This window comes from Rhinatrema bivittatum, chromosome 7, assembly GCF_901001135.1.
Source record: "Rhinatrema bivittatum chromosome 7, aRhiBiv1.1, whole genome shotgun sequence".
NCBI lineage: Eukaryota > Metazoa > Chordata > Amphibia > Gymnophiona > Rhinatrematidae > Rhinatrema > Rhinatrema bivittatum.
The window spans coordinates 60,574,505-60,589,191 of record NC_042621.1 but is presented as its reverse complement, the minus strand read 5'-3'; the positions used below and the strand labels follow the sequence as shown (position 1 = coordinate 60,589,191).

At 40.6% G+C, this 14,687-nt stretch overlaps 1 protein-coding gene across 7 annotated transcripts in view; it reads left to right on the top strand.

Moving 5' to 3' along the window:
* URI1 (URI1 prefoldin like chaperone) overlaps positions 1 to 13,860 on the top strand; it is a 186,094-nt gene extending 172,234 nt beyond the window's left edge. For all 7 annotated transcript variants that reach the window (XM_029608442.1, XM_029608443.1, XM_029608439.1 and 4 more), the window contains 4 exons: positions 5,713 to 5,980; positions 8,602 to 8,744; positions 10,158 to 10,401; positions 13,019 to 13,860. In XM_029608442.1, coding sequence (XP_029464302.1) covers positions 5,713 to 5,980; positions 8,602 to 8,744; positions 10,158 to 10,401; positions 13,019 to 13,204 — 841 coding nt within the window. In that variant the 3' untranslated portion in view covers positions 13,205 to 13,860. The remainder of the gene's footprint in view (positions 1 to 5,712; positions 5,981 to 8,601; positions 8,745 to 10,157; positions 10,402 to 13,018) is intronic.
* Positions 13,861 to 14,687: the final 827 nt, after the last annotated feature.

Below are 14,687 nucleotides of genomic sequence, written 5' to 3'. Positions count from 1 at the left end.
TGTCTTGTGAAAATGTTCATTGTCTTGAAGGCTAAAAATAAATAATTGATTGGGACAAAGTTTATGATCTTACTAAGCAGCAAGCAGTTAAAGGATTGTATATGTGAGTCAAGTCCATGTTTGTGATTGTGTATGTTTGTACCTCATCGAGTACTATGGATCGTGCAAGAAACAAATCTTTTAAATAAATACATAAACCAACATGTCCTGCCCTTTTGCATAACTTCTGCTTCACAGATTTTTACCAGGTGTCTGGCTGTTGTCATGACACATTTGTCCAAGCTGTGAGTACATTGTTTCCCTACCTGAATGATTGCTTGATCAAGAATATATCTCAGGCGGGACTAAACAAATCAGTATGGCTCAAATTATTGATGTTCGTTATCGACTTTTCCCAAGTTACTGGTAGACATGACTCAATCCAAGTGTTATCTCCATGATGACAGAACCCAAGACATGACTGCAGCAGGGGAGAAAACTCAGTCAGCAGATAACAGTCCTGGTTTATACTGAGAATGGTAGGCTTCATGTCTACAAAGGTTCATGTTATTCCTGTGACATTTCTTCACATGAGACAAGACTAATGAATCTCGAGGTTTTGGTGGGCTCAGTCAAATGTAGAGACTATATAGAACTGCATCCTGGTCATGGAGATGCTTAGAGACTAACTGGGTGGCCCTCCCATTTCAGTTTGACTAAGGATCTTCTCTTCCAAATTACTGCAAATCAAATTGCGCTCAGCACAAATGTATCCTAACTGGTCTGAGGGATGTAGAGGAGCTACATATCCAGGGTTCCTGGTTTCTTAAAGAAAAAATCATTTCATATCAGCTCTTGGAGATGAGGATAGTTCTCAATGCTCTGAAGAAATTGGGTGATCAATAAAAATGTCCTAATTAAAACAAACAGATATGTACCACCTGAACAAGCAGGGAGGAACTAGAGGATCCCTCCTTTTGTGTTGGCAGTGACATAGTAATGACAGCAGAAAAAGACCATTTAGTCCATCCAGTCTGCCCAGCAAGTTTCTTAAGTTAGTAGCTACCGCTCCGTGCAGGGTACCCCCTTGTTTCTGTTAAGGATAATAACTGCTGCTCCGTGCAGGTTACCCTTCAGCCTTATGTTGAAGTAGTAGTAATATCAATCAAAACCAAGCAACTGTCGAACACATACAAATTTACTGTTACCTACATTTTTACATGATGAGCAGCCTTCTTGATAATTCTTACGATGCTGCTGCTTGAGCGTGCTTTGCTTTTGGACTGGGCCGAAAGAGCAGTCCTGCACTTTTCCCCTAATATCTGTATATCAGTACCCTGGACCATAAAAGTCAGGGTCCAGCGTTGATTGTCATGTGAATCCAATTCCCCTTTTCCCTCCTGCTGTCGAAGCAGAGAGTGACGCTGCAGTTGTGTCAAAATCATGTAAGCTAATTGGTTAAGTGCAATTATCCCCATGCCTTCTGTTAGGTGACGTAGTAACCACTCCATGCTGGTTAACTCCCATGCACCATTTTCTTAATTTCCAACTCTAATCTTTAGGGATCCATAGTGTTTATCCCATGCCTTTTGAATTCATTTACTGTTTTTGTCTTCACAACCTCTTATGGAAGGGCATTCTGAGCATTCACCACCCTCGCGTGAAGAAATATTTCCTGACAGTTCTAAGTCATCCTCCCTGGAGTTTCATTTCATGACCTCTAGTTCTATTGATTTCTTTCCAATGGAAAAGGTTTGATGATTGTGAATCATTAAAATCTTTCAGGTATCTGAAGATCTATGTCATATCTCTCCTGTACCTCCTCTCTTCCAGGGTATACCTATTTAGATCCTTCAGCCTCTCCTCATAAGTCTTCCGATTCAGACCCCACACCATTTTGGTCGCCTTCTTTGAATTGCTTCCGTCCTGTCTCTATCCTGTTTGAGATATGGACTCCAGAACTGAACACAGTACTCCAGGTGAGGCCTCACTAAGGACCTGTACAAGGGCATTATCACCTCCTTTTTCTTCCTGGTTATTCCTCTCTCTTATGCAGCCCAGCATTCTTCTGGCTTCAACTATTGCCTTGTCACATTGCTTCTCTGCCTTCGGGTTGCCAGACTTTATGACCCCAAGGTCCTTCTCCCAGACACTGCATGTTAGCTTTTTACCCCTCCCCCCAACACACACAGCTCTTTTGGATTATTGCACCCTAGATGCATGACTGTACACTTCTTGGCATTGAATCTCAGCTGCCAAGTCTTTGACCGCTCTTCAAGCTTTCTTAAATCACTTTTCATTCTCTCTGCTCCTTCCGGCATGTCCACTCTGATATTGGTATCGTCCGCAAATAAACAGACTTTACCGTTTGTCCCTTCCGCAGTGTCGCATACAAAGATATTGAACAGGACTGGTCCCAAAACAGATCCCTGCGGCACTCCACTCAACATCATTCTCTCTTCAGAGTAGGTTCCATTTTCCAATACATGTTACAATGTTGTCACATTGTGAAACTTGGTGTTTTTCTCATGCAATAACTAAGGGCTGTATAACTGGTATAAGGGCTGTCCTAACAGACTCAGCTGTCATCTGCTAGATGCCACGTGTGGTCCTTGAACAAGAACATAGCAAATGGACACCTTCCTTGAGTGGGGTTCTGACCAAGGTGAACCCGATTGCAACAGTCCTAAACAGGAAGGTACCAATCTTCTGCTCCAGGAAGCAGTCAGAAGATGAGCAGCCACAGATACCTTCTCCCTTCATTGAGAGGAAGGTCTTCTATATGTTCATTCTCTGGTACCTCTTGCTGCCAAAACTGATAAAACTCATAGGCACAGGAATTATGATCCACATAGCAAAATTTTGACTGAGACCAATATGGTTTCCTTCTCTTCTGGAGAGGTCTACCAGGAAATACATTAGACTGGACCGTCTCCAAACCTTAATCATTTATAACTAAGGGTCATTGCTTCACCCTGATAACCCCTCTCTGGTTATCTCAGTCTGATTGTTGAGAAATATGTGATGTGGAGCATTGGTCTTTCTGAGAAAGATCTGGCTTCTAGAGAGGACTTTATCAAGATGTCATATGTTTTTTAGATGAGGAGAATTGTCAAAATGCTTTCTTCAATCCTGTACAAACTGCTTGAACATTTACATCTTTGAGTCTGGTCTCAAAACCAATTCTTAGGGTTTACTTGTGTAATTAATGCTTCTGCCTTGTAGAAAGGAGCCCAATTTCAGCTTTTAGTTGTCTTCAGTTGAAACCTCCCCTAGGGCCTCCCACGGTGTCATGGGATTGTCATGGGATAAGGTGGTTGTAACCCAGGTGATGACTTGTTCACCCTTACACGAAATATCGGCAGAATGGGGGGGGGGGGGGTGATTTGCACCTATCTCAAGTTCCTGCCTAGGGAGGTGTTGAACTTCCATCTTAATCATTCCTTCATCCTTGAGATTCTTCACTTGGCCTCCTACACAGGAAGAAGCTGCAGTGCAGACATTGTATGGAAAGAAAATGGTTGCTTTCAGTCTGGTGCAGGCTGAAAACCTTAAAGTCCACACCCCTTATTGCTTTAGATCCTTTGCTGTGACAGAGACCATTATCTCTAATTGGGTAGCTTTGACTGCCTTTCTCACTGTTATGCTGTGGCAGGTCTGATCTTAGAGGAGCAGGTCAAGGTCTAAGGTATCAGGATAAGAGAGAAGTCTATTGCCATTTTAAGGTCCTACTTCCTCAGAAGATATTAGCAAAGCTGAGATGTGGAGTTCAGTCCAAACGTCCACTAATCATTACTATATTGCCATGACTTAGCGTGGATAAGGACCTACCCCCTACCCCTCCCCTCTCTTCCTACAAACAGCCTTTCCTTGAAAGTGCCATTGCCTTAACGTTCTCCTATACCCCTACCCCCTCCTCTCCTTTCCCCTCCTCGCTACCCCTCTCCCCTTCTCCCTGCCCCTGCATTTAATATTAATATTGTAAATAAGTTCATATGTTAAGTTCTTAAGTGTACATGCATCCTTAACATCCTGATGCATACCTATTCTTAACATGGATAATCATCATCCAGTTCGTTTTACAAAGTTGTATCCCTGCTCGTTGACTCTCTCTATCCTTGTTCCTAGTTCATTGTAATATCGTTGACTCTCTCTATCCTCGTTCATTGTAATTTCCTTTCTCAGTTAATTGTGAACCGACATGATGTGTCCTACGAATGCCGGTATATAAAAATTGTTAAATAAATAAATAATTGTCTTTTTAAAAAAAAAAAATTTCCAGGAAATATATCGGTGGTGGTTATGAGAAACAAAAATGGGCGAAAGTCAGTGGAAGCAAATGGCTATTTGTGGGGTAGAGCCCAAGTCTCTCCACCTTGCTGCCAGATTTTATGGTTTTAGATGGTTTCCTTGTTCTGTGTCCTTTGTTCTTTTTCCAAAATAAATGTTTTTAAAGAAATAAGTCTAGAATTAAATGGCAACTTAAGAGCAATCTATGGGGAAAAAAAAAAAGTTGTTTTGATAAATTGAACTTTTCTATTTTGATCTGAGCCTGGGTTTGAACAGGGTTGATGACAGAAACAGAGTCAGGACCAGGTGCTCTTCTCTAGCCTTCCTTCACCCCAGCGGAGCAAAGTTTACTCATAGCTGCACTGCCTGGTGGGGGAGCGGCTGGGGCACTTACCTTGGTTTCTTCCATCTGCGATCCAGTGGGTCCATGGAGTGGCAGTAGGGAGCCAGGCAAGACCTGTGATTCTGCAGGCTACCTGAGCCATCACTAGATTGCAGAGCAGCAGCCATAGGAAGAGAGAGACTGCATGCTCCTGCCTAAGGTATTACCTCGGGCGCCCAACTGACTCATCTGTGAACCCCTGGCAGGAGGAGAATTCAAAGCAGAGCTAGGTAGAGGGGAGGGCGTGGTGATGGTAACTCACGCTGCTGCTGTTTCTCTGCCGCAGCTACAAGGTCTCTTGTTTAAAGGACATTTTCACTCCCTGGAATTAGAAGGGGAGGGGTGGGCAAAGCCAGGTAAGAGAGGAAAAGGGGACAGCTGGGGGCCACCCGCTTCTTCCCCCCTCTCTCATCTGTGCCAGCATCCTCATGCAGCACCACCACCAGCATCCTGTCCCTGCTTGCGGCCTCACAGGTCGCAAATGGACATATGGACAAACTGGTAACATAAGCATAACACAATGAACTGAAAAGGCAAAATTGGAGAATTAAATTTCTTGCTATAATGGGTGTCCTCTGATGTCACAGTTCAACAAGCCACACAACCCCACCCACTTACCTTTGGAGAGTCCGTATGCATACCTTTTTTTCTGAGTCTGTCTGGCTGACAACCTGAGCAACAGTGGGGGCCAGCAGTGTACAAGAAGCCACCGCGCATGCTTAGACATTTTCCTGGAAAGCCCTAAAAAGATATTCTATATGTGATTCTTTGCAGTGGTTATTCAAGCCCACCCATTACAGATGAGCAGTTTTGTTCTCTGTAAAGTTATGTGATGATTTCAGAGATACTCGTGGTGCAAGTGATATGCATCACAATGTCGTACTGTCGTATTGTTCTTATCCTTCATTTCACTGCTTGCTAGTCTTGACAGTCTTCAGCCTCATAATTAACATAGTTTGTTTGGGTTTTTTTTTTTTTTGGAACTGATTAGTTTTCTTTCTTTGTATGTGAAAACTAAAAGTAAAAAACCCCACACGCTTTTTTTTTTGTGTTTTTAATAGATTATCTGAAGCTGTTGATGCCAACAGAGAAGAAATCATTTCTCCTGAAGAGGAGAAAGAAGATAGAAATGCAGATCTGGATGTGGCATACAGAGCGGCAAACTCTCTTACTCAGGGCGATGTACAAAACGAAGGAGGAAAATCAGAACTGTTCAGTGGTCAAGTTAATGGTACAGATCCTTATCACAGTGATGATGAAGATGATGCAGCAGCCAGAGAGGACTCTGTGCCAACAATTTATTTTTCTCATACAGTTGAACCTAAAAGGGTTTGTACAGTGCCATTTTTTCTCAGGTTTTCTTGCTGAATGTAAATGTACAGTACATAGACAATGTCAATTTGATGCTTAGAAGATGAGATTAAATGAAACATGACACAAAAGTGATTTCTTTTGATGTGACCCACAGTCAGGGAGAACAAAACCCCGAGCAGGCTCAGTGTAGAAATGTTTCATTCTGGAAAGTGAGCATAGTTATTAAGCAGGATCAGCAAAATAGCATTTGCAGTAGTATTAACGTCAAAATATGCTAATATAAATTCAGACCATTGGTTTCAGTTGATTCTAATCAATTCGTGATTCAGCGGCTGGCTTAGAAAAAAAAAGCATCACTGTTAGTCTAGAGACTAACCAATGAGGCCACTGTTACATTTTCATAGGTCGCGGTCTATGACGCAGGTACGGCTTATTCCCAAGGCTAGCTTTTCCTGTTTGGGCTGGCCAGGGCTGAGGATTCGGTGGGAGCAACATTCATACCCCTGCCAGGGAGGGAGTCTCAGCCATTATGCAGTGGTGACACCTAGTGGCCAGGCCCAGCGTATGAGAGTACTGGGATCTGGGAGAAGTCTCTGGCCGAGGACTGTCTCTGTGAAATCTGAGCTAGGCAAGATTGGGTAGTTTATAAAATGGAAAAAAATCCCAGGTACGAATTTAAGCCCATGGCACAATAACCTGCTACGGGGTCACTTCAGCAGAAACTGCCGAGCCAAAAGAAAAAACGAATTATTGACTTGGAATAATTTTTAAATGAGTAACATCTTTGGTCTGCATGCAAGATAAGCTTTTTTGTGGAGTTTGTGCTTAGCCCTTTGTATCAGGAGCAAGGATTTTCAGACACTAGGTGCATGTAATCTGTATTAATACTATGGTTAGACTTATTACTGTGTTTCATAATAATTCAGAATGTTTTTGCAGATTTTTAAAGTAGCCACAAGAGACCAGGCTGGTACCCATTTCTAATACAGCAAAATAATCGAAAATAATAGTGTGCATAGAGATGAACTGCCAAACAGGTACCATTCCAGAGAGAGCAGGACCCCCAGATATTGAAAATATGAACAAAGCAACATCTTATGGCCAAGACCATGCTAGTTCATGTACTTATTTGGAGTTTGCACCCTGCTGCATGACCTGCTAGGTACTTGGGGAATAATTATCCTGTTTTATTCATCTTTTCAGTGAAAGGATTTTGATTGTAGCTGACATCAATGTCCTCTGTGCATTCCTGTTTTGGTGGACTGTCTCTGTGCATGAATGGCCTACTTTTTGGAGCAGTCCATTTGCCTTGATTTACATTGCTAACTAATCCCCCAACTCTTTAAATTTTGGATTAAAACTAAAAGCAACTACTACTGATTAATTTTTACAAGTGAGAGATCATAAGGGATTGTCTTTTCTGATACACTTCTCTATTTATAAAAAAAAAAAAGTGAAACAAATTTCAGAGCAAAAGTCATGGGAAGTCATCACATTGCAATTCCCTCAGTGTCACCAATGTAATGTAACACAGATTTGGATAATTCATAGAACTTGACACTTGCATACATAGCTGTGCGAAAGTAATCCAGAAGCCATCTGTAATCTGTAGCAGATTACTTTTTGAGAAGTATTTCTAGCTGCCATGCAACCTTGACACTGTGTTTCTAGCTCCAAGGCTATCTTTTGTGTGTCTGCCCCATCCTCCCACTTAGTACAGTAACACCAATCAAAAAAATAGCACATGCGGCTGTAGGAAGCAAAGGTGATCGCTTCCACCTGGTTGAAGTTAATAAAACTGCTGTGGCCGTGCATTGCGTTTCAGTGTAAAGCACTATATACTTTATATAATGTGATTTACTACAACTACTACTATTAATTGTCATCTGCACAACATTACTAGACGTAAGATACAAGAGAGAGTTGGTGTTCCTTGGAGCTTACAAATAAGGAACTTCAGGAAATGTATTTATTATAGAAAACATGGTTACCATCAACAAAGCTGTGATCAGGGAGAACCAGGCTCTAAGATTTTAAAGGCAGTCTTTGAAAGGTGGGTTTTTAGATGGGTTTGAATATGCCAAGACAGATCAACTCAGGAAGGCTGTTTGAGGCGTAAGGTGCAGCAAGGTGGAAAATGCAGAGCTGGGAGTTGGTTATGGAGAGGAGAAAGGCCCGGATGAGAACAGCTTGTTCAACAAGAGCGGTTCATGAGGTGGATAGGAGAGGTAATGAGGGACTGCAGAGAAAGTGCACTTAGAAGATGAGTAGAAAAATCTTGAACTGCATTCGGAAGCGGATGGAGAGTCAGTACAGTGACTTGGGGTTTCATAGACATTATGAAATTGGAGAAAGAGAAGTCATGCAGCTGAATTTTGACTGTAATGGGGATAGATGGTTCAGCGAGATATCTGTGAGGAGCAGGAGGTAACGAGAGAATGGAAAATGGTTTTGCTAGTGTGTTCAGGGAAAGGATGGATTTTGGTGGTAACAGAGAAAAACATGTTTTAGCAGTACTCTGGACTGCAAAAAAATAAAAAATTAGGCAGTCCTAAGATCTTTGTGATCATATTAATTCACTTAGGTAAATCTGTTTGATATCCACTCGCCTGATCCTCATGTCTTAAAATCTTCAGGTGAGAATAAACACAGGGAAGAATACTACTTTGAAATTCAGTGAAAAGAAAGAGGAGGCAAAGCGTAAGAAGAAGAACAGCAATGGCAATGGGCATTTGATGCCAGAACTGCCAAATATCAAAACACCTGCTGATATTTACAGGTAGAGTATGACTGGAGTGTACCCCAGGCGCTTGCCTGGGCTCTAATACATTTTCATTTCAAAGCATCGTAGAAAACATTCTCTTAGGGTAGGGACTTCTGCTTTCAGTTTTTATTTTATTTTTCCCCACTGGTTTTTCTCTCTGTTTTATTTGTTATGATAAATGCTGGGAAATTCCTGGGAAAAAAAATAAAATGAAAAACTGAAAACAAAGCTTGCTAGGTATATTATTTTCAGCAATACTGTTTCTGTATTGTACAGTGGCAGTATCTACTGATATGCAATGGGGACAGATTTCAGCCTTTACCAGCATTGTCTGCTGTCTTATGATGCAGTCAGTCATCATGGAAGAGTTAGAAAACGGATTGCAAATGTATTTTTACTAGGTACATTCTGATTCTTGAATTGTAACCAAGCATCAGGACATCAAAAATTTTAAGGAGTTTGGATGAGGTTTGGGTTTTTTGTTTGTTTTCATAGGCTTTTAAAACATCTGTTATGAAATTATCAATAAAAGACATTTGTAAAGAAAAGGTGATGCACTAGCATTGTCCTCTTTAAGAAAGCTCGTAAAGTATTTTTGAAAAAGGGGGGTCACTCCAGTAGCTGAGACACAGCACTGTGCGTTGCCACGCCGAGGACCTGGGTCAAGGCTTTGCTTCCTGGCTGGCTGAGGGTGCTGCAGACATGATACGCTGATTTCCCCTGGGGGAGAAAGAGTCCCTGCCATTACTAAGCGGCAATGCCTAGTGGCTAGGTATAGTGTCTGCAATAGCTAGATTCTGGAGGGAGCCCCTGAATTGAGGGCCATAGGTCTTTTAGTGGTGGGGGGCAGAACCCAAAGTAGTCATAGACAAAACCTGACGGTGGAATGTAGCCCAGCAGAGATCAATTCCAACTGAGGTAAAGCCCAAAGGAACAGAAGGCAGACGCCTGGATCCAAAAATACTAAGATATCTATCTATCTAGATATGTATGAATATATTGAATTTTTATATCTTCATGCATAGTACCCTCAGAAATAGCAGACACGAGTGAGTGTGCACTTTCACTATGTGAATTGGTGAAAAGTCCCAGTGCATGCAGTCTGAATACCTCCTAATAACAAATTTCCAATGGTATTTCGTAGCGGAAGTTAACCATGGGCTGTTTTTCCAAATGTATATTTCTGTGTAAATACATATATAGGGGTGTGTATGTATAAGCACACACATTTTTATATTACACGAGCACCTTTCCTCCTCTGACTAAACAGAAATGCATCCGCTCGATGTGGCTAAAAGCACGTGTTCCGCAGCATGCGGACTTAGCCAATTAACGTGAATATAACTTTTTTTTTTTTTAATGTGTAAATTGCTTTAAAAATTGTCCAGCCCATCCTTATCTAGTCTAATCCTCTGTTTTCTTTTGCAGAGTTTTTGTTGATGTTGTGAATGGGGAATATGTCCCTCGTAAGTCAATTCTGAAGTCTCGCAGCCGAGAGAATAGCGTTTGCAGCGATACCAGTGAGAGCAGTGCTGCCGACTTTGACGATAGACGCGGGATTCTGAGGAGTCTTAGCTGTGAAGAAGCCTCGCACAGTGACACCAGTGAGGGTATCCTAGAGGAAGAGGAACATGTTCCCAAAAAGCATTTACCCTTTCCGGGAAAATTTGAGGTATGGGTCTGGCATTATTCTATGACTTTAAAGGCAAACTGGAGACTCACAGTCTAGCACAAGAAATAACTTAAAATTGCATTTTTAGTAGTTTGCGGGAAGATAGTGGCGTTCATTTTATTACATACTGCAGGGGTGGCCAACTCCTGTCCTCAAGAGTCACAAACAGGCTTGATATTAAGACATCTATAATGAATATGCATGAGGTATATTTGCCTTCAGTGGAGACAGTGCCTCCAAATCCTGCTCATGCGCTTTCATTGTGGATATCCTGAACACCAGACCTCTTTCGTGGCTCTTGAGGATCGGAGTTGGCCTCCCTGCCATTTTGTATTTGCGTTATGTTTGTTGAATGCATTATTAGAATTTCAGTCACATCACTGGATTGGAGTGGAAAAACTGCATGTTGCCCTGTGTGTGTTACAAAACATGTAGAAGATCAGGTTTCATAAACCATCCCTGAGGTCCAGCCCACTGACTCGGTGGCAGTACTGAGCACGGCCTTGTGGAGGACTTAGATGTGATACCTGGGCAGGATCATCCAGGGCTGGGGATGCAGTAGGTGAGAGACGAGGGGCAGGAGTGCCAATCAACCCCCAGTGGCGATACCTAGTAGGTGGATTTAGGGCTGATGGGTTCCAAAAGGAACCTGGATGCATAGTCCCTGGTCAAGGACTCTTATTGCTGGGAGGGGATATAAAACAAGGGGGAAAAAAAACCCTGCGTAATTGTGATTGAAGACTTATGGCATTATAACTTAACACAAACTGGTTCTAGAAGCTGAAAAGGAGCAGGAGAAAACTGCTGAGAATCCCCCATCCCCCTCACCACTTGTGAAGCCATCCTTCAGTCTTGCTTCACAGGTGATTCTGTGTGAAGCAGGTTAAACTATTACAGCTCTTTAGCATTTCAGCTCCTTATGCCTCCCAGTTAGAACTGCACTTATTGGACTGGCATCAAAGCTCGTCTTTGGTGGTGTTTTCAGGACCAAGGGATGGGACGACAGCAAAGCTTTCTAAAGAGAGAACAGAGATGGTGTAGATAGGACACCAAACAGAAATGTTACTAGGGAGAGAGACACATTAGTTAAGAGAATGTCATAAACTAAATCTTTGGTTATATAGATAATCTTTTATCCAGTTGCAATGTAAGATTAAAATAGTGACCAGTCATCAAAAGTCAGCCTTTAATCATCATCTCGCATATGGCGGTAGTGACTATAATGTTACACTGAGATATTGAAACCAGCTGATTGCTTTAAAGGGTAGCTGCACGAATCTCTAATATCTCCTTCCTACTTATGAATTTAGCATTGGATTATTAAATGTTTCACGGTCTGTTTCCAATAGCCCCACATTCACACCGGGGGAAGAGTCTAAGTTTATTTTATTTATTTATTTACAAGTAGGTTCCTTGTAAACCAATTTGATATGACCCATGTCATGAAGGTCGGTATATAAAAGAATTAAAATAAATAAATATTTATATACTGTCCTTCCAAATATGATCAGGACAGTTTACACAGTAAAAAAAAATACACAGTATAAAAACAAACTTAAAACATCATCATCAGTTAAAAAAAAAAAAGACATAGCTAAGGATTCACTAAATTTCATCACAACCTGAAGCTGAGATTATAGCAGCTCCATTTATGCATGAGGTAATCACTTCTACCATGGCCTACACAGATGATGCTTAGAGATGTCCATAGTTCATATAGAAGATCAAAACCAGCGATCCTCAAGATGTTTTGTGTAATCTCCATTTTTCAAATATGTTAAAATTGCTTTGCTTAAGGTTGAAAGCTTGGGTCTAGAATGCATTATGTGACTTTAGGCAATGTTGAGGATACCCTTTAAAGGAAAGTGAATATTTGTCTAACAGGGATCAATGCAAATATTGATGACTTCTGCTGATTTGTGTGTCCATTCTTTGAGTTTTATGATGATATCAGAAACCTTTGAGAGGAAATAAGTAGTCATTTTTTCATGGTTTTCAATAGTAATCCCTGCTTCTTATTGAGAGCTTGTGCTTAAAGTCTATCCTCATTCAGCAGTGCATAAGTGAGTGGTCAGCTGTAATTCCAGCTTTGGGAAGTAAAGGGGTCAGAGCTCTGGATATACATATATATGTACTCCAGTGAACATTGCAAGGAAAACCTCTGCATCCCACATAAAGCCCTTTTTTTTTTGGCTGCTGCCTGATGTTGTAAAAGGTTTCTGTTGAGTAATATTTCAATGTTTTGTAAGCTCCCCTAGTGTAAGCTGACTCAGTTGAGGGGGTATATTCCATCTGCATTTTTTAAATTAATATGTCAGTGAGGGTACATTATTAGAACATTTGTGCAGTCTGGAATGAGATCAAGTAACATTTTTAATGCAGTGTCTTCTATTCAGATTACTTTGAACAAGCTACACTTTAAGGTTAATTGCAATGTGATTACATATGCATGGAAATGATATTGATTTAAAGATATTTCTATATTTTTTTGATTAATGGAAATAATAATCTTAATAAGGCTAATATCTGATGATAACCTTTTTGGGTATTGCTGAAAAATTTCCATTTTTTTTTTTTTTATATTGGCTCGCTTTGACTTTTTCCATATGTCTTATAGGCTTTCTCTGGCACGGTCGTAGAGAAGGAGACATTCTGTCCGTCAGCACCACATTTGAGCTTTGGCCGTCCTGTGCTGCCCACAATTCCTGAGCGAAAATCGGAAGAAGTTTTTTCTGAAGTGTTAGAAGAAACTACAAAGAGGATATCCAAATTCAAAGCTGCGCGACTACAGCAGAGAAAATAGCTCTCACCTAGACTATGAACCTTTTTTTCATTTCAAGATTTAAAATGTTCCCCCTTAAGGAGGGAAACCTATACAGCTGGACTTGTTGCCTCGGTTTTGTAATGAGACATCCTCTATTAAAGTTAGTGCTGTTCATCTTCTGGCCTCTATAGGGAGCACTTGAAAGAAGAATGTAATGTATGAATTCCTTTAATATGCAATTTGTTATTTTGTTGATTCTGTATATGATAATCTCAGCACCTTTGTATGTGTTTTACTTGCAGTAGTCTCCTTAAGATTCATATGCAGCAGGTCACATGGAAATTTTTCAAAGAATATTAAGTTCTTTGTCTTTTTTTTTTAAACTATTAAATGCAGGTAGTTGTGAACTAGCTGTAATGATGGCCTGTGTACCACTTGAAATATTTTAAAGAATATCCCGAAACATTTTTCAAACTCAAAATGACATTGTATGACTTCTATTGCTTTAGCATCTTAAAGACAGTTTTGCATCCCCATTGTTGAATGGCTGTTTGTTCAATTTCTGTGTGATATCTTGCTGTAAAGACATCTAAAACCAGATTGCTTTGTTTTAAGTTCTTTGTAGGGACATTTCTTAGATGGGAAATGGTATTTTGTAAAACAGAATTTTTCAAGTAAAAACCATGTGAAACATCCTATGTGATTTTCATTTTTCCTGTTGATTTTGGCTTAAATGAAAAACAATGGTAAAGTAAAATATTTTTCTTATAGTTGTGGACTATTTTATTGATGAGTGTGCTAATGATGGTCTTAATGGCACAATCTTATGCTGCATAGGAAACTTCATTGCAGACTAACTCCAGCAATACATACTTCTCTAATGTCCATTTTTTCAGATTTCCAACATTATTTTTTGGTCACATTTTATTATAGTTATAGTAATAACACAAATATATACTGCATGTATGAATAAAGCCACAAGGAAGCCTGAGAGAGGTGTCATTTGGAAAAATCCCTTAGTTAGCACACAAAGGAGTTACTGGAGGAGGAGGTAGCCAGGCTGAGGAGCATTCAAGAAGATGAAGCTTTTAATTAATAAGTTAGACCCAGAGATATCAATATCCATCAAGAGCAGATGAGAGAGGATGCAGAGGAGAAGGAACATACTGCCTCCTGTTTACAAAAAGTAGAAAATAGCTACTTCTAGCAATAGGAACATTACATATTTGAAGGATAACCTCGTCTAGTAGTACAAAGTACACCATCCCCTCAATTCAATTACAGACCTGATATACAATCCTAGAATCACAGTGAAAGAAACAGATGTAACACAGAAAGGAAAGCAAAGTACTCAAGAGGCCACAATAAAGATGAGAAGGGTAGTAGTTGTTTTAATGACTCTTCGATATGGAACAAGAGAATTCATCTGGCATTGACCTGCTGTCCAGCGAGGTGTGCTTCTTGACAAAATGTTACCAAAACTCCTCAGGCAATCTGACCACAATTTATTGCTGTGAATCCA